This window comes from Eucyclogobius newberryi, unplaced genomic scaffold (assembly GCF_026437365.1).
Source record: "Eucyclogobius newberryi isolate DKJ021-1_F unplaced genomic scaffold, fEucNew1.0.hap1 SCAF_5, whole genome shotgun sequence".
Lineage (NCBI taxonomy): Eukaryota > Metazoa > Chordata > Actinopteri > Gobiiformes > Gobiidae > Eucyclogobius > Eucyclogobius newberryi.
The window spans coordinates 2,132,948-2,158,467 of record NW_027316167.1 but is presented as its reverse complement, the minus strand read 5'-3'; the positions used below and the strand labels follow the sequence as shown (position 1 = coordinate 2,158,467).

Sequence of the window (25,520 nt, the reverse complement as noted above, 5' to 3'; positions counted from 1 at the left end):
TACATCATATCTCCATCATATCTCCATCATATCTACATCATATCTACATCATATCTCCATCATATCTACATCATATCTCCATCATATCTACATCATATCTCCATCATATCTCCATCATATCTACATCATATCTCCATCATATCTACATCATATCTCCATCATATCTACATCATATCTACATCATATCTACATCATATCTCCATCATATCTACATCATATCTCCATCATATCTCCATCATATCTACATCATATCTACATCATATCTCCATCATATCTACATCATATCTCCATCATATCTCCATCATATCTCCATCATATCTACATCATATCTCCATCATATCTCCATCATATCTACATCATATCTACATCATATCTCCATCATATCTACATCATATCTCCATCATATCTACATCATATCTCCATCATATCTCCATCATATCTACATCATATCTACATCATATCTCCATCATATCTACATCATATCTCCATCATATCTCCATCATATCTCCATCATATCTACATCATATCTCCATCATATCTACATCATATCTCCATCATATCTACATCATATCTCCATCATATCTCCATCATATCTCCATCATATCTACATCATATTTACATCATATCTACATCATATCTCCATCATATCTACATCATATCTCCATCATATCTACATCATATCTCCATCATATCTCCATCATATTTACATCATATCTCCATCATATCTACATCATATCTCCATCATATCTACATCATATCTACATCATATCTACATCATATCTACCTCATATCTACCTCATATCTACATCATATCTACATCATATCTCCATCATATCTACATCATATCTCCATCATATCTCCATCATATCTCCATCATATCTACATCATATCTCCATCATATCTCCATCATATCTACATCATATCTCCATCATATCTACATCATATCTACATCATATCTACATCATATCTACCTCATACCTACATCATATCTACCTCATACCTACATCATATCTACATCATATCTCCATCATATCTACATCATATCTCCATCATATCTCCATCATATCTCCATCATATCTACATCATATCTCCATCATATCTACCTCATACCTACATCATATCTACATCATATCTACATCATATCTACCTCATACCTACATCATATCTACATCATACCTACATCATATCTACATCATACCTACATCATATCTACATCATATCTACCTCATACCTACATCATACCTACATCATACCTACCTCATATCTGGAGGAGAGCGAACAGAGAAGTAAACCTCAGGGGAGCTGACCCAAACTTTTAATACATTTCAGCACTTTAAACTGTTGACGTAGATGGTTTGGAGTTATTCCTGTTACACCTGTTTGCTCCTTCATGAGAAACCGCTCGTCTGCAAATAGCTCACACACAAATAGACACACTTCTTGTAGACTTTTAAGCAAAATACATGTTTGAGCAAAATACATGTTACATTAGTAAGATAAAATATATATAAATCCAACATTTCCCTCCTGTTTATCGTACTAATGTCATCATCCTGTAACATCTTCTTGTGGATTTTCTATCACGGAATCATAAAGACTTACACTCAGAGGTCAGTTGAAAAGAGAATAGCGAGGGCATCTTCGGGGTCCGTATCATCATCACTGCCGGCCAACAAGGGCATCTGGACCGCTTTATCAACAGGCGGTGCGATAGCAGTGGCTATCAATTTTTCTGAAAGAGATCTGATACACGCAATGCAACAACATCCACACAAGGTGAGAATAGCAATGAAAACAGCAGCAGACACCAAGATAGAGGAGGCAAGAGCTTTGTATCTGCCAAACACTCATCCAGTCATCCCAAATAGTAGAATCTATCCCAGACTGGTGTTTCATGCGCTTATTCATAGAGCAAATCCTTCGATGGCTTTAGTGAGAGAGCCATCGGCTGCTGTGTTGAGGAATGTAGGTACAGCATTGATTCCCGAACAAACTACAGACTCCGCATTTTCCGCAAGAAGCATGTCTGTTGCAAGTCTGTTTTGGAAAGCCATTAGGGAGGTTGCAGTAAGTTGCTCATGCACTGCCTCAAAACCTTGTTGGGTGTAGTTGCCAAGCTTCTGAACGTTGTAGTGGATGTAGTTGATTCTATTGACATTTTTATTTGGAGTTATTCAAAAGAGAATACTTTCAAAGCCAGAGGCTATTTGATCTGCCAATTTATACTCGTCAGGGACCCCTCTGGGCACTCCTATTGCGTCAATATAGGTTGGATAATTTCCTTGCCAGGCGGCTGATCGTTTAACCCGGTGCCAATCCTTAGGCTTTATATCATTAGTAGAATTAAGAAGTTGTTGTGCTGAGGTTGAATGTACAGAAACAGGTTGAATTTACGGATGCTGGAAATTTCCCTCTTTTGTGTTTGAGATTTCCCTGAGAGTTAGGCTTAGTACAAATAATGCATGCTCTACAAACATTTTATAGTATATATTCTGATATTCTGTTTTCTTGTTACTCTCCCTCCTGTTGAGACATGTGTAACAACATGGCTCAATATTGCTGCTAATTTAAATATATATTTAAAAAAAAAAATTCAGTCATCATTGGTAACACACAAATATTCACATTCCCCTGGAAACATAGTTTTAATTGGCAGCAGGAATGTTCTCATCTCACCATTTACCAGACACATATTGATTCCGTATTAATGTTGCCCTTTGATTGTAGCCCTTTGCTTTCTTTTTTTTTTTTTTTTTTTTTTAGTCCGTTGTTGAGTCACAAAAACCTTAGTCATTCTGTCGCCCCGCCCCCAATTGTGAGCGTTGACTTTGTTTCTGGTTGTCATCATTGGTCCCTGGAAGCATCCAGGTCACCAGCAGGAGAAGAACCACCGCACTCAACACCAGTTGTCCTTTAATTACCATTGTGACTGTTATAAGGTCAAATATTACTTCACCGGACCTGTACAGGCCGTCGGAGTATATTTGTACTTCAGTTCAGAGTGTGGTTTGAATTTAGGGAGAATGATTCATGAACCGTAGTGTGTTTCCTACGTGGCAAGCTTCTAGGTCAAACCTATTGTCTGATCTGGCCACGCACTGGGGGCTCGATCCCAGAAATACAGAACGTTTTAGGCTCCTAATTCCTTCCACCTAAAGCCTTAATGAGATGGTTTCTCAATCAACTTAAACAAACGACAAGTTTATGTTAACACCGTTTGGTTTTCCCTCATCCTTATGCTTCAAAAGAGTTCACTCCAATCACACTTTAATTCACACATACACAAGGACCTGTCACTCATTTCTATCAGCTCTTTTCTCCTAGTAAGTTGTTTCTAATAAGAGTCCTAATTTATATTTGCAGATTTTAACACAAATGGGAGTCTTCCCTAGATTACTCGTTTAACGGGGACTTTCAACCGCTTCCCCTTTTACCTAATAGTGTCTAGAATCTTTAGGGTTTTTCTACGCGCTGTAACCCTCAGTCACACACTTTTACTTAAAACGTTCATACTTTTCCATTGTCTCCCCTCTCCTTGGGATTTCTTTCAACCGTCAGACCCCGCCGAGAGTCGGCGAGTCAGCCTTGAACAGGTCTCTTTGCTGTGGCCACAGACCAACCTGGGTCACCGAAATATCGTCGGAGTCGTAGGCGTGTTTGAGTCCGGGCTCGAAGGACCAATTTGATGGATCTGAATCTGCACAAAACCCAAATTTCATTAAGTGAGATAAAGGAAGACAAGAGAGATTAAATATTTTCTCGAAGCGAACAGAGAAGTAAACCTCAGTTACAATATGCACCGCTCCGAATGCTCTGAGGCCTCTCTCTTCGTCTCCTCCTTTTATTGAAGGGACTTCCCTAGTTACAAATAGCCAAGCTGCCCCTAAAAGGAAAGGGTCACGGTACAGGTCACGTACAGGGCAGCTGACCACCCTGTTCTTCCACAGCCAGTCCGGAATTCTTCCCCAGGACACCTGTTTGCTCCCTCATGAGAAACCGCTCGTCTGCAAATAGCTCACACACAAATAGACACACTTCTTGTAGACTTTTAAGCAAAATACATGTTTGAGCAAAATACAAGTTACATTACAGGGCTCAGATTAAGGATTTTCACTTATATAGCAGCAGCTGCTAAACAATCCGTTAATTTTTTGAAATGTGTATAGCAATTTGATAATTGCATAGTAAAACACAATTGCATCAATATTTTCCATTGATATAACACAATTGTTTATTTAAAATGTATTTGTAAACATTCTGTTTAAAAAAAAACTCTTAACAAATTAACTTTTAAACACTTTTTAAACATGTTTTCTTTAAATAAAACAGAAAACTTGCAAATAAAATTAGTTGTTGAACAAATTAATCAACACAAAGTCAGATGGCCTTATTTAAAACTTTCTTCCATATCATCATCAATCAGACGACTATTTGCATGAGTCTCATTTACATAGTAATCGTCATTACACTCACAAAAATATGTATTAAGCTTCTGATGGAAAAATAAAGGTTGCTGTGGCGTCCGTCATGGTGTATTTATTGTGTTATTCAAATTGTACCGCTCTATTTGACGTTCCATTCCATTTTTCGTTTTGCTATTTGATGACGGTCCTTAAGCACTCGTCTCGGCTCCGGCTGCACATTCGGATCAGTGTAATTCACTGCGCCCAAAATACGCATCTGATTGTTAAAAATGAGGTTGTGTCACGTGGCAGTGTAAATATGAATATTTTGGCTGTGTATGATCTGCAAAGTCTTTTGCGTGTAGGAGCTATTGACCTCGGGAGTCCGAATCTGACGCAAACTTTAGCGCACGTGGCTCCTCCCACTTTCAGACTCGCAATCTGAGACAGCAGCGGGACCTCGTCATTTCAACACAGCGTCCTACATTGTGTCACGCCATTATTGACGATCAATTGACAAGTGATCAGTACTTTTAGGCGCTTTGGTGATACAATTGAACACACGTTTTTGTGTCGCAAAAGCTGCGACACAAACACACTTTTTATGACAAATGCATCGCATTTGAGAAAAATTGCGTCGCATTCTGCGACGCGAACTAATCATCAGTTATTCTCATGATGTCCGAAATAAGACGCTAAATGCAGCGTGATATCTCAGAGTGGAAATTATTGTGACCATGGGCTCAAGATTTATGTTGAAAGGAAAAAACCCTCTGCTGGTGTGATCCAGAATATTGTGCTCAATGGTCTCATACTGAGAGTCATGTGGTGCCGGGGGTTCCTGTACAGGTCTTATACTGAGAGTCATGTGGTGCCGGGGGTTCCTGTACATGTCTTATACTGAGAGTCATGTGGTGCCAGGGGTTCCTGTACAGGTCTTATACTGAGAGTCATGTGGTGCCGGGGGTTCCTGTACAGGTCTTATACTGAGAGTCATGTGGTGCCGGGGGTTCCTGTACATGTCTTATACTGAGAGTCATGTGGTGCCAGGGGTTCCTGTACAGGTCTTATACTGAGAGTCATGTGGTGCCGGGGGTTCCTGTACAGGTCTTATACTGAGAGTCATGTGGTGCCGGGGGTTCCTGTACAGGTCTTATACTGAGAGTCATGTGGTGCCGGGGGTTCCTGTACAGGTCTTATACTGAGAGTCATGTGGTGCCTGAGGTTCCTGTACAGGTCTTATACTGAGAGTCATGTGGTGCCTGTAGTTCCTGTACAGGTCTAATACTGAGAGTCATGTGGTGCCTGAGGTTCCTGTACAGGTCTTATACTGAGAGTCATGTGGTGCCTGAGGTTCCTGTACAGGTCTTATACTGAGAGTCATGTGGTGCCTGAGGTTCCTGTACAGGTCTTATACTGAGAGTAATGTGGTGCCGGGGGTTCCTGTACAGGTCTTATACTGAGAGTCATGTGGTGCCTGAGGTTCCTGTACAGGTCTTATACTGAGAGTCATGTGGTGCCGGGGGTTCCTGTACAGATCTTATACTGAGAGTCATGTGGTGCCTGAGGTTCCTGTACAGGTCTTATACTGAGAGTCATGTGGTGCCGGGGGTTCCTGTACAGGTCTTATACTGAGAGTCATGTGGTGCCTGAGGTTCCTGTACAGGTCTTATACTGAGAGTCATGGAGGAAGTGAAGAATCCCTGGGTCAAATCTGTGCTTACAACATGAAAGGAGATGATCAAAACATACAAACTAAACAAAGATCTTAACAAAGAGCTTTATGACCAAAGGTTTTGTACCAAATAGACCTGACCTGAGACTCAAGGTCTGGAGTACAAAAGGTCTAAAGGTTTTTCACCAGATGTAAAAGAGAATCACATGAAAAGCTTTGATATGTGGAAAAAGAAACAGGACTTTTAAAGTTTTTTACAAATAAGGAGTTATTATAACAAAACATTGAAGAGTGATAATGACCATCTGAGCCTTTTGACCGAAACATTTATTAAATCTTATAAATCTGAACCTTCAAGAGGATTAATATCTAAATCATACAAATGTATGAAGAGTCTGGACAGTCACTACTGACACATGAAGGTCAAAGGGAAAGAGAGGGTCACTTTGTTCTGGAGGATGAAGAGTGGGAAAGTATAAGTACATCTCACTGGAGAACCACAGGATCACATGTTTGGAGGGAATTCTGTTAGAAAAGTATGTCTGGTTTCTGTTGTTCACAAGTTTAGACTGAGATCAACAAAGTCTTACAGACAAATTATGAAATCACCATCCACTTGACCTCAGCACTCTGTATTTTATAAACAAATTTGGATTGGGAAGAGTCTCTATGTGAATAGTATTTGTAATTGTTTTATATGACACGTGATGCTAACCACTTGACCAAGTCAATCTCACAAGCGACATCTAGATTTCATGGGTTTGATCTGGAAACATCTGACTGTTTTTTTCTGACAAATATATATTTATATATATTTTTTTAAAGAGAAGAGCAGCGTATGTTCTGTATCTGTGTGAGGCGCTGTCTATGGTTCTAAAAAAGAAGAGAAGTATATGTTCTGTATCTGAGGAGCTGTCTGTGGTGCTGAAGGAGAGGGGCAGGGCCAGACTCTGCAGTATCACGTCCAGTAAATAAGACTGCAGTGTATAAAAGACTGCCTGTGTGAGGGGGAGCTATCCATGGTGCTGAATAGAAAGTGCAGTGTTACGTACAGTGTGTTAAACTCGTGTGCACTGTTTGTAAAAGGTTAGGTAAAGTATTTGTCCAGTAAATAGTCTGATCCAGGAACAGTGTATATTCTGTCTGTGAGGAGCTGTCCGAGGTGCTGAAGGAGACTCTTTAGGGTCAATGCTCAGAGAAAAGAAAATATAAGAATACACTATAATAAATGCAGTGAGTTTATTGCTGCATTGTTTTATTATTTGAATCCTTTATGTACAGTATAAAGTAAAAGATGGTGAATACATATTGTTGACCAGATGGAAATATTCTAATGAGCTGCAGCATAAATAAGATATTATTTGTTATATTTATAATATCACCAGAAATATACAAGAAATGAATATTCCTTTGTCCCTTTCTAAATGTAAAGAATGGTACATGTCGACGTGGTGTTCCTCCTGTGTCGGCCGAGCCTTCATTTGGTGGAGTTTTGTCGCAGCGATTTTGCAGATTCAGCAGGAAAGTGCTGCTCGTGCACGTGTACTGTAAACCATGAGCGCGCACACACAGCGCTACAGCAGCACCACAGCAGCACCTGGTGGACAGCACGGGAACAGCAGAGATGTTTGTTGGACGTTTCACACCTGAAAACAGAGAGAGAAATGGTGAAGATGGAAGAATAAAACGTCTTTAGTTAAAGTTTTATTTAGATGTGGAGAGAGAAAACAGTAAACAACAAAAGTCACCTAAATATCTGGGTAATGTTTGTTTTTGACTTGTGAGTATGTCTGTGTACTTATACTTAATGTTTGTGTGCATTAATCCCAGTACTTGTTTGTGTGTACTTGTACTTTAGACGCTTGTATCCTGCGTGACAGAAACTTCTCTTCCGTCCGAAACTCGTCTTTCTGTTTGTCCGCGAACGCAGCGGGAAATCTGAGCAAATTCCTGAACATGAGTTTGGACTCAAACAAGACGTACGTGAGCCCCAGCGAGGAGTACTTCAAGTGAGTACACAAAGTACACTCAAAGTACTGTCACAGAGCACCCACAAGTATATATTTATAATGATATTGATATATTGATATATTGATATATTGATATATTGATATATTGATATATTGATATATTTATATTGATATATTTATATGTATATTTATATATTCATATACTGGTGATACTGTCAGAGGTTTATCGAGACCCTTCAGATCTTTCAGTTCTCGTGGAGTCAAAGTCATAAAGATAAAGTACAATCTGTACTAACAGTCACTACTTGTAAATGTACTTCTGCGTCTGCGTGGCGGTGTTTCAGGTACAACGTGCTGCACATCTCCAAAGGCATCGAGTTCCCGGGCGACCTGCGCTGGCCCCTCGCCGGGTGCCTCTTCCTGGCCTGGGTCATCGTGTACGCCTCGCTGGCCAAAGGCATCAAGTCCTCTGGAAAAGTACTCACGAATACTTTACTCATTAATACTGCACTCACAAATACTTTACTCATTAATACTGCACCCACAAATACTTTAATACTTTACTCATTAATACTGTACTCATTAATACTGTACTCACAAATACTGCACTCACAAATACTGTACTCACAAATACTGCACTCACAAATACTGTACTCACAAATACTGCACTCACAAATACTGTACTCACAAATACTGAACCAACGAAACATGTAATTTTACTGTAAAACGTTTGAGAAGGTTTTGATTTTGTGAATTAATTGTGACAATCTTTGTTCAACTGAAGCGACTTGTTATTATTCGTCAGAAATTTTTGTTTGTTCAAAGTCGAGACTTAAACTGAACAATTCAAAAGTCGAGCTGTGTTTTAGTTTGACTAAATAAAACTGCACATTCTCCTTTCTCACACGGCGATGTGATTGTGTGCTTCTGCCCTCTAGTGGACACCATGGTGCATCACACAGTTTATGTAGCAGTTTGGTTCATAATTTAGCTCCTACTTTTTGTCTTCTTTCTCCAGAGTGTATTTTCCTCTCTTGTCCGTCTCCAGGCTGTGTACTTTGAGTATTTCATCTGTGTTGCAGGTCGTGTACTTCACTGCCACGTTTCCGTACGTCGTCCTGGTCATTCTCCTGATCCGAGGAGTCACTTTACCTGGAGCCGGCGACGGAATCCTGTACTTCATCACGCCCAAGTGGGAAAAGCTCAACGACGCAAAGGTACTACACAGAGTACTGCACCGGAGTACTGCTCTGGAGTACTGCTCCGGAGTACATATATCTGATATTTGAATAAACGATTATGAAACATGTTTAATCCACTGATACGAGTTTTTAGTTCTTCACTTGGTACTTCACAAAAGTACCAAATGAAATGTCCTCATGATGAATATTGACCCACGACATCATAGTTCACACCAAAGACATGAACAGGCAGAAGAAGCAAACGTGCATTTGAACGACAAACGAAAGCTCCATGACAACGGCACAAGAAAAACGAGAACGAAATATGTTGAGAATGTCAAGATAAACTTTAAACGAGTTTTCAGTCAATATTTGTTCTACATCAGATTAAAGATCAAACACTTTCATACTTGGATCAATAAAGTCTGAGTTCGTTCATATTTAATGTTTCACGTGTTTGTTTGTTTGTTTGTTTGTTTCAGGTTTGGAAAGACGCTGCAACTCAGATCTTCTTCTCTCTGTCAGCGGCCTGGGGCGGCCTCATCACCCTGTCCTCCTACAACAAGTTCCACAACAACTGCTACAGGTCAGTACTACTGCAAATACTGCAAATACTGCAAATACTACTACTGCTACAGGTCAGTACTACTGCAAATACTGCAAATACTGCAAATACTACTACTGCTACAGGTCAGTACTACTGCAAATACTGCAAATACTGCAAATACTACTACTGCTACAGGTCAGTACTACTGCAAATACTGCAAATACTGCAAATACTACTACTGCTACAGGTCAGTACTACTGCAAATACTGCAAATACTGCAAATACTACTACTGCTACAGGTCAGTACTACTGCAAATACTGCAAATACTGCAAATACTACTACTGCTACAGGTCAGTACTACTGCAAATACTGCAAATACAGCAAATACTACTACTGCTACAGGTCAGTACTACTGCAAATACTGCAAATATTACTACTGCTACAGGTCAGTACTACTGCAAATACTGCAAATACTGCAAATACTACTACTTCTACAGGTCAGTACTACTGCAAATACTGCAAATACTGCAAATACTACTACTGCTACAGGTCAGTACTACTGCAAATACTGCAAATACTGCAAATACTACTACTGCTACAGGTCAGTACTACTGCAAATACTGCAAATACTACTACTGCTACAGGTCAGTACTACTGCAAATACTGCAAATACTGCAAATACTACTACTGCTACAGGTCAGTACTACTGCAAATACTGCAAATACTACTACTGCTACAGGTCAGTACTACTGCAAATACTGCAAATACTGCAAATACTACTACTGCTACAGGTCAGTACTACTGCAAATACTGCAAATACTGCAAATACTACTACTGCTACAGGTCAGTACTACTGCAAATACTGCAAATACTGCAAATACTACTACTGCTACAGGTCAGTACTACTGCAAATACTGCAAATACTGCAAATACTACTACTGCTACAGGTCAGTACTACTGCAAATACTGCAAATACTGCAAATACTACTACTGCTACAGGTCAGTACTACTGCAAATACTGCAAATACTGCAAATACTACTACTGCTACAGGTCAGTACTACTGCAAATACTGCAAATACTGCAAATACTACTACTGCTACAGGTCAGTACTACTGCAAATACTGCAAATACTGCAAATACTACTACTGCTACAGGTCAGTACTACTGCAAATACTGCAAATACTGCAAATACTACTACTGCTACAGGTCAGTACTACTGCAAATACTGCAAATACTGCAAATACTACTACTGCTACAGGTCAGTACTACTGCAAATACTGCAAATACTGCAAATACTACTACTGCTACAGGTCAGTACTACTGCAAATACTGCAAATACTGCAAATACTACTACTGCTACAGGTCAGTACTACTGCAAATACTGCAAATACTGCAAATACTACTACTGCTACAGGTCAGTACTACTGCAAATACTGCAAATACTGCAAATACTACTACTGCTACAGGTCAGTACTACTGCAAATACTGCAAATACTGCAAATACTACTACTGCTACAGGTCAGTACTACTGCAAATACTGCAAATACTGCAAATACTACTACTGCTACAGGTCAGTACTACTGCAAATACTGCAAATACTGCAAATACTACTACTGCTACAGGTCAGTACTACTGCAAATACTGCAAATACTGCAAATACTACTACTGCTACAGGTCAGTACTACTGCAAATACTGCAAATACTGCAAATACTACTACTGCTACAGGTCAGTACTACTGCAAATACTGCAAATACTGCAAATACTACTACTGCTACAGGTCAGTACTACTGCAAATACTGCAAATACTGCAAATACTACTACTGCTACAGGTCAGTACTACTGCAAATACTGCAAATACTACTACTGCTACAGGTCAGTACTACTGCAAATACTGCAAATACTGCAAATACTACTACTGCTACAGGTCAGTACTACTGCAAATACTGCAAATACTGCAAATACTACTACTGCTACAGGTCAGTACTACTGCAAATACTGCAAATACTGCAAATACTACTACTGCTACAGGTCAGTACTACTGCAAATACTGCAAATACTGCAAATACTGCAAATACTGCAAATACTACTACTGCTACAGGTCAGTTTACTACTGCAAATACTGCAAATACTACTACTGCTACAGGTCAGTACTACTGCAAATACTGCAAATACTGCAAATACTACTACTGCTACAGGTCAGTACTACTGCAAATACTGCAAATACTGCAAATACTGCAAATACTACTACTGCTACAGGTCAGTTTACTACTGCAAATACTACAAATACTACTACTACATACTTGCGCTGAGGTAAACAGCGTCCCGTGTTTACACTGTTGAATCAGAAATACTTTTATGAAACAAAATGTCGGAGCTTTTTCTTTGAGTCGATGGAAAATCTTTTGTTTCAGATTTTGAAAATGGTCAAATGTTTAAGTCACACATTTTGAACAAACATGTGTGAATTATTATATTATTATTATTGTGGATTTAAACGAGCCACGCCCTGATTGGATCACAGCCCAACATGGCCGACCGGCTTCAGCCAATGAGAGCTGCTTGGCTTGTCACATGACCTTTAATCACGTCCCACAGTTCTGCTCTGCAAATAAGTCCAGTGAAAAGCCAGAGGCGCCCTCTGCTGGCCGAACTACTACATGACTATTCGAGTGGAGCAAGTTACACGTGTACATATCAAAAATACACTGTACATATCAAAAATACACTGTACATATCAAAAATACACTGTACATATCAAAAATACACTGTACATATCAAAAACACATGTGTACATATCAAAAATACACTGTACATATCAAAAACACACTGTACATATCAAAAATACACTGTACATATCAAAAATACACTGTACATATCAAAAACACATGTGTACATATCAAAAATACACTGTACATATCAAAAACACACTGTACATATCAAAAACACACTGTACATATCAAAAATACACTGTACATATCAAAAATACACTGTACATATCAAAAACACATGTGTACATATCAAAAACACACTGTACATATCAAAAACACACTGTACATATCAAAAACACACTGTACATATCAAAAATACACGTGTACATATCAAAAACACACATGTACAAATCAAAAATACACTGTACATATCAAAAACACATGTGTACATATCAAAAATACACTGTACATATCAAAAACACACTGTACATATCAAAAACACACTGTACAAATCAAAAACACACTGTACATATCAAAAACACACGTGTACAAAAGTTTAACTAACCTTCACTTAGAGATGCTGTTCCAAATATGATCTTTAAAGGAGGAGCCGGGCCCTCAGCACAAGAGGGAGGAGTTTAGGGGCCGTCTCAGTGACACGAGCAGCTCGTGTGATTGGACTTTTTGCTCATTTATATTTGAGACTTTCCCAGCGGACACAAAAACAGATTTAATAATAACTTTACCCTACATCTGATCCTTGGCAGGGACACGATCATCGTGACGTGTACAAACAGTGCCACGAGTATCTTCGCCGGCTTCGTCATCTTCAGCGTTATCGGCTTCATGGCTCACGAGCTCAAAGTTCCCATCGAGCAGGTCGCAGACGAAGGTAAAACACTCTTGAAATGTTTCATTGTTTCACGATGTCAGTTTCATTTGTTCTTGTGGTTCAGGTCCTGGCATCGCGTTCGTGGTTTACCCCGAGGCGCTCACGCGTCTTCCTCTGTCTCCGTTCTGGGCCATCATCTTCTTCCTCATGCTGCTCACGCTCGGGCTGGACACGATGGTACTTTTCATTCAAATCTACAAAAGTAGAATTGCATTTATTAGTTTATTTAAAAAGAACAGAACACACATTTAAACACAGTCTTTTTGTCCTTATAGTCAGGGCCTGATTCTCCTGCTGTGATTGGCTCATGGACTTTCATCTCATAGAAAATATTTTCAAATATTGCAATACTTTTCTAATATCTGTTTCATAAAACTGCTTTTCTTTGTTTCTTTGTTTGGTCTAAATCTTCTTCTTGTCTCTGCTCCAACTGCTCCGATCACTACAGCATCACTGATACTTCACGCTCCAGACCTTCTCCAGCTCCTCTCTGAGGCCTTGGGATTCCTCTAGTTTCTCATGTTCCTTTTTCCGGATGTTTCCATCCCATGATGCACTGCAATGTCCACCACCACAGCTTTCCTCTGACCCCTGAGACCACCACTATGTCCGGTTGGTTCCATTACCGTTCTGTCTGTATCTGGAAGTCCCAGAGGACCTTGGCTCGGTCGTTCTCCACCTTTGGAGGTGTTTCCACTTTGTCCTTGGGTCTCGCGCTCTGCACAGATGTTTCTTACACTGTGTCAGCTCCTGGTGATGGAGCTCCATGTGTGCTGTCCCTGCAGCATCTGCACCTGCCATTATGTGCGGGATGGTCTCAGGGGCCCCCCCTTGGGTATTGTCTGGTGTGGTAGATCTGGGCCTCTATTGATCTGGTGTTCATGGCCTCTGTCCTTCAGACCGGTGGTACATCCCATGTAGAGGCGTGTCCTCCCATGTAGGGGTGTGTCCTTCCATGTAGGGGCGTGTCCTTCCATGTAGGGGCGTGTCCTTCCATGTAGGGGCGTGTCCTTCCATGTAGGGGCGTGTCCTCCCATGATGGTCCCTCCAGCACCTCATCATCCTCTGTTCATCATTGCCTGAGACATTCACTGAGCACGTCCTCTGTAGGAGCCTTGTCCTTGATGTACTTATGGATCTTGGACGTTTCGTCCTGGATAGTGGCTCTCACACTCACTAGCCCCGCCTCCTTCCTTACGGCTAGTGCACAGTCTCAGGGAGCTGGGTTTGGGATGGAACCCTCCATGATCAAGAGCTTTCATGTCTTAAAATCTGACCACATTCCCTCTGTGTGGACCACCTTCCCTCTGTGTGGACCACCTTCTCTCTGTGTGGACCACCTTCCCTCTGTGTGGACCACCTTCCCTCTGTGTGGACCACCTTCCCTCTGTGTGGACCACCTTCCCTCTGTGTGGACCACCTTCTCTCTGTGTGGACCACCTTCCCTCTGTGTGGACCACCTTCCCTCTGTGAGGACCACCTTCCCTCTGTGTGGACCACCTTCCCTCTGTATGGACCACCTTCCCTCTGTGTGGACCACCTTCCCTCTGTGTGGACCACACTTCTCTGTGTGGACCACCTTCCCTCTGTATGGACCACCTTCCCTCTGTGTGGACCACACTTCTCTGTGTGGACCACACTTCTCTGTGTGGACCACACTTCTCTGTGTGGACCACACTTCTCTGTGTGGACCACCTTCCTTCTGTGTGGACCACCTTCCCTCTGTGTGGACCACCTTCCCTCCGTGTGGACCACCTTCCCTCTGTGTGGACCACCTTCCCTCCGTGTGGACCACCTTCCCTTTGTGTGGACCACCTTCCCTCTGTGTGGACCACCTTCCCTCTGTGTGGACCACCTTCCCTCTGTGTGGACCACACTTCTCTGTGTGGACCACCTTCCCTCTGTGTGGACCACCTTCCCTCTGTGTGGACCACACTTCTCTGTGAGGACCACACTTCTCTGTGTGGACCACCTTCCCTCTGTGAGGACCACCTTCCCTCCGTGTGGACCACCTTCCCTCTGTGTGGACCACCTTCCCTCTGTGAGGACCACCTTCCTTCTGTGTGGACCACCTTCCCTCTGTGTGGACCACCTTCCCTCTGTGTGGACCACACTTCTCTGTGAGGACCACACTTCTCTGTGTGGACCACACTTCTCTGTGTGGACCACACTTCTCTGTGTGGACCACACTTCTCCGTGTGGACCACCTTCCCTCTGTCTGGACCACCTTCCCTCTGTGAGGACCACCTTCCTTCTGTGTGGACCACCTTCCTTCTCTGTGGACCACCTTCCCTCTGTGTGGACCACCTTCCCTCTGTGTGGACCACCTTCCCTCTGTGTGGACCACCTTCCCTCTGTGTGGACCACCTTCCCTCTGTGAGGACCACCTTCCCTCCGTGTGGACCACCTTCCTTCTGTGAGGACCACCTTCCCTCTGTGAGGACCACCTTCCTTCTGTGTGGACCACCTTCCCTCTGTGTGGACCACCTTCCCTCTGTGTGGACCACCTTCCCTCTGTGTGGACCACCTTCCCTCTGTGAGGACCACACTTCTCTGTGTGGACCACACTTCTCTGTGAGGACCACACTTCTCTGTGAGGACCACACTTCTCTGTGAGGACCACACTTCTCTGTGTGGACCACACTTCTCTGTGAGGACCACACTTCTCTGTGAGGACCACACTTCTCTGTGTGGACCACACTTCTCTGTGAGGACCACACTTCTCTGTGAGGACCACACTTCTCTGTGAGGACCACACTTCTCTGTGTGGACCACACTTCTCTGTGAGGACCACACTTCTCTGTGAGGACCACACTTCTCTGTGTGGACCACACTTCTCTGTGTGGACCACACTTCTCTGTGAGGACCACACTTCTCTGTGAGGACCACACTTCTCTGTGTGGACCACACTTCTCTGTGTGGACCACCTTCCCTCTGTGTGGACCACACTTCTCTGTGAGGACCACACTTCTCTGTGTGGACCACCTTCCCTCTGTGAGGACCACCTTCCCTCCGTGTGGACCACCTTCCCTCTGTGTGGACCACCTTCCCTCTGTGAGGACCACCTTCCTTCTGTGTGGACCACCTTCCCTCTGTGTGGACCACCTTCCCTCTGTGTGGACCACACTTCTCTGTGAGGACCACACTTCTCTGTGTGGACCACACTTCTCTGTGTGGACCACACTTCTCCGTGTGGACCACCTTCCCTCTGTCTGGACCACCTTCCCTCTGTGAGGACCACCTTCCTTCTGTGTGGACCACCTTCCTTCTCTGTGGACCACCTTCCCTCTGTGTGGACCACCTTCCCTCTGTGTGGACCACCTTCCCTCTGTGTGGACCACCTTCCCTCTGTGTGGACCACCTTCCCTCTGTGAGGACCACCTTCCCTCCGTGTGGACCACCTTCCTTCTGTGTGGACCACCTTCCCTCTGTGTGGACCACCTTCCCTCTGTGTGGACCACACTTCTCTGTGTGGACCACACTTCTCTTGTAGATCCTGGTGATGTGGATTGTGATCAAATATTGTTTTTGGTTGTTGTACGTGTTCATTTGAAACTCGTCCATGAGCTGTAATCAAAATGTTTGTAAAAGTTTGAACTTCAGAAACAGTTTTTGTCCCTGAACTGACAGGAGGGGGTCGCTCTCTGGCACTTTGATCATATTTTAAACTTTATTCTGATTTGAATCTTGTCTTTGTTCCAGTTTGCGACGATTGAGACGATTGTGACGTCGGTGTCGGACGAGTTTCCCAAATACCTGAGAAAACACAAACCTGTGTTCACTCTGATCTGCTGCGCCTGCTTCTTCATCCTGGGCTTTCCAATGATCACGGAGGTACGACCCCTGCAGAAGGTCATGACCCCTGCAGAAGGTCATGACCCCTGCAGAAGGTCATGACCCCTGCAGAAGGTCATGACCCCTGCAGAAGGTCATGACCCCTGCAGAAGGTCATGACCCCTTGCTGCCAGCGTCAAGATGAATTAAAAATACAGTAATAAAACATAGACCAGCTCTGATTATAACACACTGCACATGTAGAGAGTGACCACACGGGGCACAACAGGCACATGTTGTGACATCATACATTCTGTGAGGACAGCATTAGACCATCTCACACCCAAGTCACCTTCACCAATGACAAACCCTGGTTCACACTTAAACTGAGGCTGAAGGAGGCGGAGCACAGGGGCGGAGCTAGAGGGCACTACAAAGAGGCAAAGTATGGATTTAGCAGGGAGGTGTCGAGAGCTAGATCTCATTACAATACGCGTCTGAAGCAGTTCTCCAACAACCCCCCTCCCCCACCGCGGCCACCTCTGCTGGACCTCCTGCTGGACCCCCTGCTGGACCCCCGGCTGAACCCCCTGCTGGACCTCCTGCTGAACCTCCTGTTGGAACCCCTGCTGGACTCCCTGCTGGACCTCCTGCTGAACCTCCTGCTGGAACCCCTGTTGGACCCCCTGCTGGAACCCCTGCTGGACCTCCTGCTGGACCCCCTGCTGGACCTCCTGCTGGACCCCCTGCAGTTCTCCTACAGAACCAACAGGTCTGTGGACGACACCATCAACCTGGCTCTCCACTTCACCTGCAGCACCTGGACTCCCTCCACCAGGATCCTGTTTGTGGACTTCAGCTCTGCATCAACACCACCTCCTGCTCTGCTCCAGGACGTGGTGATTTGTGCCATAGAATCTACAGATGTTTTGTTGATAGGATTATTTCATAAAGTATTATTATTATAAATATGATTATTATTAGGCCCGAGCGCCACAAGCTGCGAGAGGCCTATTATTCTCGTGAGGCCGTGCGAAGCACGGCTGCGAAAGTGCGCACGTAGTGCGCACGAAATCGAGCGCGAAGCGCTCGCCCACTTCCAAACACTCACTAACGCACTCCTTCACTCATGCACGCCCCGTGCAGACTAATTAGTAGTAGGAAAATGGAACATTACCGTTGTAAACGGGCGAAGCCCGTGCAAAAGTGCGCACTAAACGAGCACTTTACATTTCGCGGTCGTCATCCCCATATAAAGCACTCATTTGCGCTAAGTAGCTCACGAATACGTTCTATCTCTTGCATGTTCTGTTCATATAAACATGTAATGCAAAAATGGAACATTATTACTGTTTAGAGGGCCAAAAACACAAAGTGGGCGGAGCCCACTCAAAATTATTGAAAGTACCCGTCAGTGACCAGGGACCCACACCATGAGGTAGGAAAGCGCGAACGCTTTCCGAAAATGTATAGTTTATGATATTTGAAAAATGGGAAACATTGTTTTCGCATCGGAATATTATTCTTTCTTTCTTCTTCTTCTTCTTCTTCTTTTTCTTCTTCTTCTTCTTCTTCTTCTTCTTCTTCTTCTTCTTCTTCTTCTTCTTCTTCTTCTTCTTCTTCTTCTTCTTCTTCTTCTTCTTCTTCTTCTTCTTCTTCTTCTTCTTCTTCTTCTTCTTCTTCTTCTTCTTCTTCTTCTTCTTCTTCTTCTTCTTCTTCTTCTTCTCGGGACCAACCCCCCAATTTTTCTCCCAGTGACATTGACGAAAAGTCACAAAAATGTTCACACCTCTAAAAATCGTGCCTCTACATTTTGGCTATTTCCCTTTTCTATAATAAAAGAATTGGCTCGTCAGCGCCCCCAAATGTACCAAAAATGCATTGAGAGATTGGAAATGACCCAAAAAAAACCTGATGGTAGAATCATGAAATTTGGCGCAGAGGTAGATGGTGACAAGAGAAGTAAAAAATATTATTACGGCAACGCCGTCCGCCCAACCAAATGTCGGCCATATTGCTTCAAGCATGACTCGGGAGTTTTTCCAAATGTCGTACTTTTACGAACTCCTCCCCCTCAGGGCGGTGGCTCTAAAAAGCTGAAATTTGGTGAAAATGGTGCTGAGGAGTGGGACATGAAAAGTTATTCAAATGACATTGACCCTGTCACGGTCTCTGAGCTAGAATTTCAGAAATCTCCCAAATTTGACATTTCTGCCGTTTGCACAGATAAAGTCCGAATTGCGTCAAACTCTTTGCCCTAAACCTACTTGAAGTGAAATAAATTAATTTGGAGCCACAGCGCCCCCTACAGATTTTATATGGAGGTTAAATGTTTAGTTTTGCGAAATTTTATGAAATTTGACACAAAACCCAATTTTGGCCCCATCAAAAAAGTAAATTAGACCCATGTCATAATTGTTATGTCGTTGCCGTAGCGATGACCAAAACCTCCCATGTTATTCCAATGGGGAAATCGCCAGAACATGTTTACACTTTATACTTTTAACAAACTCCTCCCCCTCAGGGCGTTAGTCCTATTAACCTGAAATGTGGTGAGACTCATCTTCAGGACCATCAAAAGTTATTCACATTTTTATTCAAAGAGTCACGGTGTCTGTGCGGCAGAGCCGCACATTTTGCCAAGAATTCAAAATAAAATGTCTTTTTGATGTAAAACAAAGGAGAGAAGATGTGACAGCGTCACAGATTCAGCAGTAGGCGTAATAAAAGGACAATTGGGGCGCGTTAGCCACGCCCCCTCCTCTTGTGGCGTGGCGGCGGCGTGGCGAGGGCCGATCATTGCCGCTTGCGGCTATATTTTTATTATAATTATCTATCTATTATTATCTAAAGACGTGCTCTCTAAAGGTCTAAATGTTTCAATCACCTCTAAACACATCCCTACAGAAGATTACGTCACAGCCACAGAAACGTCCGTTAGGAGCAACAAGATGACAGAATCGGAGGCTGCAGACCTGAGGTTACGAGTCACATCTGCTCTGAAGAGTGCGGACCTGAGGTTACGAGTCACATCTGCTCTGAAGAGTGCAGACCTGAGGTTACGAGTCACATCTGCTCTGAAGAGTGCAGACCTGAGGTTACGAGTCACATCTGCTCTGAAGAGTGCAGACCTGAGGTTACGAGTCACATCTGCTCTGAAGAGTGCAGACCTGAGGTTACGAGTCACATCTGCTCTGAAGAGTGCAGACCTGAGGTTACGAGTCACATCTGCTCTGAAGAGTGCCAAACCACCTCCTTCAAACATCACATCTGAAAAGAGAAAAGCACTTTCAGCACTAGAAAAGGATCACAGCATAAACGTCCTCCAGCAGACAGGGGGCGCTGCACTGTGATTCTCAACGCAGCTGATTATGAAGGCAAAGTCCACGCCCTCCTGGAGGACACGCCCTCCTGGAGGACACGCCCTCCTGGAGGACACGCCCACATACGAACGCTTGAAAAGAGATCTGACCAGTGGCTCCAAGAAGAAAGTGATGGACCGGCCTCTGGTGTCCTGTCTGTAGACCATCGTGTGCAGCACAGACCATCGTGTGCAACACAGACCATCGTGTGCAGCACAGACCATCGTGCGCAGCACAGACCATCGTGCGCAGCACAGACCATCGTGTGCAGCACAGACCATCGTGTGCAGCACAGACCATCGTGTGCAGCACAGACCATCGTGTGCAACACAGACCATCGTGTGCAACACAGACCATCGTGTGCAACACAGACCATCGTGCGCAACACAGACCATCGTGCGCAGCACAGACCATCGTGCGCAGCACAGACCATCGTGTGCAGCACAGACCATCGTGTGCAACACAGACCATCGTGCGCGGCACAGACCATCGTGCGCGGCACAGACCATCGTGTGCAGCACAGACCATCGTGTGCAGCACAGACCATCGTGTGCAGCACAGACCATCGTGTGCAGCACAGACCATCGTGTGCAGCACAGACCATCGTGTGCAACACAGACCATCGTGTGCAACACAGACCATCGTGTGCAACACAGACCATCGTGCGCGGCACAGACCATCGTGTGCAACACAGACCATCGTGCGCAGCACAGACCATCGTGTGCAGCACAGACCATCGTGTGCAACACAGACCATCGTGCGCGGCACAGACCATCGTGTGCAGCGCAGACCATCGTGTGCGGCACAGACCATCGTGTGCGGCACAGACCATCGTGCGCGGCACAGACCATCGTGTTCAACACAGACCATCGTGTGCAGCACAGACCATCGTGTGCAACACAGACCATCGTGTGCGGCACAGACCATCGTGCGCAGCACAGACCATCGTGCGCAACACAGACCATCGTGTGCAACACAGACCATCGTGTGCGGCACAGACCATCGTGTGCAACACAGACCATCGTGTGCGGCAAAGACCATCGTGTGTGGCACAGACCATCGTGTGCGGCACAGACCATCGTGTGCGGCACAGACCATCGTGTGCGGCACAGACCATCGTGTGCGGCACAGACCATCGTGTGCGGCACAGACCATCGTGTGCGGCACAGACCATCGTGCGCGGCACAGACCATCGTGCGCAACACAGACCATCGTGCGCAACACAGACCATCGTGCGCAGCACAGACCATCGTGCGCAGCACAGACCATCGTGTGCAGCACAGACCATCGTGTGCAGCACAGACCATCGTGTGCAACACAGACCATCGTGTGCAACACAGACCATCGTGTGCGGCACAGACCATCGTGTGCGGCACAGACCATCGTGTGCGGCACAGACCATCGTGTGCGGCACAGACCATCGTGTGCGGCACAGACCATCGTGTGCGGCACAGACCATCGTGTGCAGCACAGACCATCGTGTGCAACACAGACCATCGTGTGCAGCACAGACCATCGTGTGCAGCACAGACCATCGTGTGCGGCACAGACCATCGTGCGCAACACAGACCATCGTGTGCAACACAGACCATCGTGTGCAACACAGACCATCGTGTGCAGCACAGACCATCGTGCGCGGCACAGACCATCGTGTGCAGCGCAGACCATCGTGTGCGGCACAGACCATCGTGTGCAGCACAGACCATCGTGTGCAACACAGACCATCGTGCGCGGCACAGACCATCGTGTGCAGCGCAGACCATCGTGTGCGGCACAGACCATCGTGTGCGGCACAGACCATCGTGCGCGGCACAGACCATCGTGTTCAACACAGACCATCGTGTGCAGCACAGACCATCGTGTGCAACACAGACCATCGTGTGCGGCACAGACCATCGTGCGCAGCACAGACCATCGTGCGCAACACAGACCATCGTGTGCAACACAGACCATCGTGTGCGGCACAGACCATCGTGTGCAACACAGACCATCGTGTGCGGCAAAGACCATCGTGTGTGGCACAGACCATCGTGTGCGGCACAGACCATCGTGTGCGGCACAGACCATCGTGTGCGGCACAGACCATCGTGTGCGGCACAGACCATCGTGTGCGGCACAGACCATCGTGTGCGGCACAGACCATCGTGCGCGGCACAGACCATCGTGCGCAACACAGACCATCGTGCGCAACACAGACCATCGTGCGCAGCACAGACCATCGTGCGCAGCACAGACCATCGTGTGCAGCACAGACCATCGTGTGCAGCACAGACCATCGTGTGCAACACAGACCATCGTGTGCGGCACAGACCATCGTGTGCGGCACAGACCATCGTGTGCGGCACAGACCATCGTGTGCGGCACAGACCATCGTGTGCGGCACAGACCATCGTGTGCGGCACAGACCATCGTGTGCGGCACAGACCATCGTGTGCAGCACAGACCATCGTGTGCAACACAGACCATCGTGTGCAGCACAGACCATCGTGTGCAGCACAGACCATCGTGTGCGGCACAGACCATCGTGCGCAACACAGACCATCGTGTGCGGCACAGACCATCGTGTGCGGCACAGACCATCGTGTCTTGGCTCCATCGGTGAGGAATTCAGAACATCATGTGGAAAACACACATCACTTTGTGGACAAAGTGAAAGATCTCCAACTGGAGCCAGATGACCTCATGGTTTCATATGATGTCGTGTCCCTGTTCACCTGCATCTGACCTCTGACCTCTGACCTTTGAGGCAGTAGCAGCGGTGAGGACCAGACTACAGGAGGACACCACCTACAGGACAGGACCAAACTGACACCTGAACACATCTGCAAACTGTTGGACATCTGTCTGAACACCACTGTCTACAGACCGTCTCCATAGTGACCATCCTGTACATGGAGCACTTTGAGAAGAAGGCACTGGCCTCCTTCTCAGGCTCCGCCCCTAAGCTGTGGCTCCGCTATGTCGATGATACTTTTGTAACAATTAAGAAACAAGAGCTGGAAACCTTCTCTGATCACATCAATGCTGTGGACCCACATATCAGGTTTACAAGAGAAGACGCTAAGGAGAATCACTTGGCCTTTCTTGATTGTTCCACGATCAGAGGAGAGGACGGGAAACTCCAAATAGAAGTATATAGGAAACCTACACACACGGACCAGTATCTGCTCTTTGGTTCCAACAACCCACTACAGCACAAGCTGTGTCCACCAGCTCAGAGGACAAGAGGTGTCCACCAGCTCAGAGGACAAGAGGTGTCCACCAGCTCAGAGGACAAGAGGTGTCCACCAGCTCAGAGGACAAGCTGTGTCCACCAGCTCAGAGGACAAGCTGTGTCCACCAGCTCAGAGGACAAGCTGTGTCCACCAGCTCAGAGGACAAGAGGTGTCCACCAGCTCAGAGGACAAGAGGTGTCCACCAGCTCAGAGGACAAGAGGTGTCCACCAGCTCAGAGGACAAGAGGAGTCCACCAGCTCAGAGGACAAGCTGTGTCCACCAGCTCAGAGGACAAGAGGTGTCCACCAGCTCAGAGGACAAGAGGAGTCCACCAGCTCAGAGGACAAGAGGAGTCCACCAGCTCAGAGGACAAGAGGAGTCCACCGGCTCAGAGGACAAGAGGAGTCCACCAGCTCAGAGGACAAGAGGTGTCCACCAGCTCAGAGGACAAGAGGTGTCCACCAGCTCAGAGGACAAGACGTGTCCACCAGCTCAGAGGACAAGAGGAGTCCACCAGCTCAGAGGACAAGAGGTGTCCACCAGCTCAGAGGACAAGCTGTGTCCACCAGCTCAGAGGACAAGAGGTGTCCACCAGCTCAGAGGACAAGAGGTGTCCACCAGCTCAGAGGACAAGAGGTGTCCACCAGCTCAGAGGACAAGAGGAGTCCACCAGCTCAGAGGACAAGAGGAGTCCACCAGCTCAGAGGACAAGCTGTGTCCACCAGCTCAGAGGACAAGAGGTGTCCACCAGCTCAGAGGACAAGAGGTGTCCACCAGCTCAGAGGACAAGAGGAGTCCACCAGCTCAGAGGACAAGAGGTGTCCACCAGCTCAGAGGACAAGAGGAGTCCACCAGCTCAGAGGACAAGAGGTGTCCACCAGCTCAGAGGACAAGAGGTGTCCACCAGCTCAGAGGACAAGAGGTGTCCACCAGCTCAGAGGACAAGAGGTGTCCACCAGCTCAGAGGACAAGAGGTGTCCACCAGCTCAGAGGACAAGAGGTGTCCACCAGCTCAGAGGACAAGAGGTGTCCACCAGCTCAGAGGACAAGAGGAGTCCACCAGCTCAGAGGACAAGAGGTGTCCACCAGCTCAGAGGACAAGAGGTGTCCACCAGCTCAGAGGGCTCTCTCAGCCTGTGGTTTCCCCGCTTGGGCTCTTAACAGAGTGAAAAGAACCAAAAAGCAGGACAAAAGGGACGAAAGGGAAACAGAGACATAAGGGTGTTTCTGTCCCTTATGTCTCGGGACTGAGAATGAAAAATGCAGAGAATTTTTAGACAACATGAAATCCCTGTTTATTTTAAACAAAAACTGGTTCATCCTAAAGACGAGATGCAACACAAAAGCAGAGCAATGTAGTTTATTCTGTCCAAGAGCCACATAGTGAGACTAAAGAGAGCCACATAGTGAGACTAAAGAGAGCCACATAGTGAGACTAAAGAGCCACATAGTGAGACTAAAGAGAGCCACATAGTGAGACTAAAGAGCCACATAGTGAGACTAAAGAGAGCCACATAGTGAGACTAAAGAGCCACATAGTGAGACTAAAGAGCCACATAGTGAGACTAAAGAGCCACATAATGAGACTAAAGAGCCACATAGTGAGACTAAAGAGAGCCACATAGTGAGACTAAAGAGAGCCACATAGTGAGACTAAAGAGAGCCACATAGTGAGACTAAAGAGAGCCACATAGTGAGACTAAAGAGCCACATAGTGAGACTAAAGAGCCACATAGTGAGACTAAAGAGCCACATAGTGAGACTAAAGAGCCACATAGTGAGACTAAAG

At 45.5% G+C, this 25,520-nt stretch overlaps 1 protein-coding gene across 1 annotated transcript in view; it reads left to right on the top strand.

Annotated features, from left to right (window-relative positions):
• Nucleotides 1–25,520, top strand: part of slc6a5 (solute carrier family 6 member 5) — a 50,805-nt gene that overhangs the window by 12,625 nt on the left and 12,660 nt on the right. The window contains exons 5-11 of the mRNA XM_072465606.1: nucleotides 7,937–8,087; nucleotides 8,393–8,525; nucleotides 9,131–9,265; nucleotides 9,712–9,815; nucleotides 13,255–13,379; nucleotides 13,444–13,556; nucleotides 17,082–17,213. Of these exons, the coding sequence (XP_072321707.1) occupies nucleotides 7,937–8,087; nucleotides 8,393–8,525; nucleotides 9,131–9,265; nucleotides 9,712–9,815; nucleotides 13,255–13,379; nucleotides 13,444–13,556; nucleotides 17,082–17,213 (893 nt within the window). The remainder of the gene's footprint in view (nucleotides 1–7,936; nucleotides 8,088–8,392; nucleotides 8,526–9,130; nucleotides 9,266–9,711; nucleotides 9,816–13,254; nucleotides 13,380–13,443; nucleotides 13,557–17,081; nucleotides 17,214–25,520) is intronic.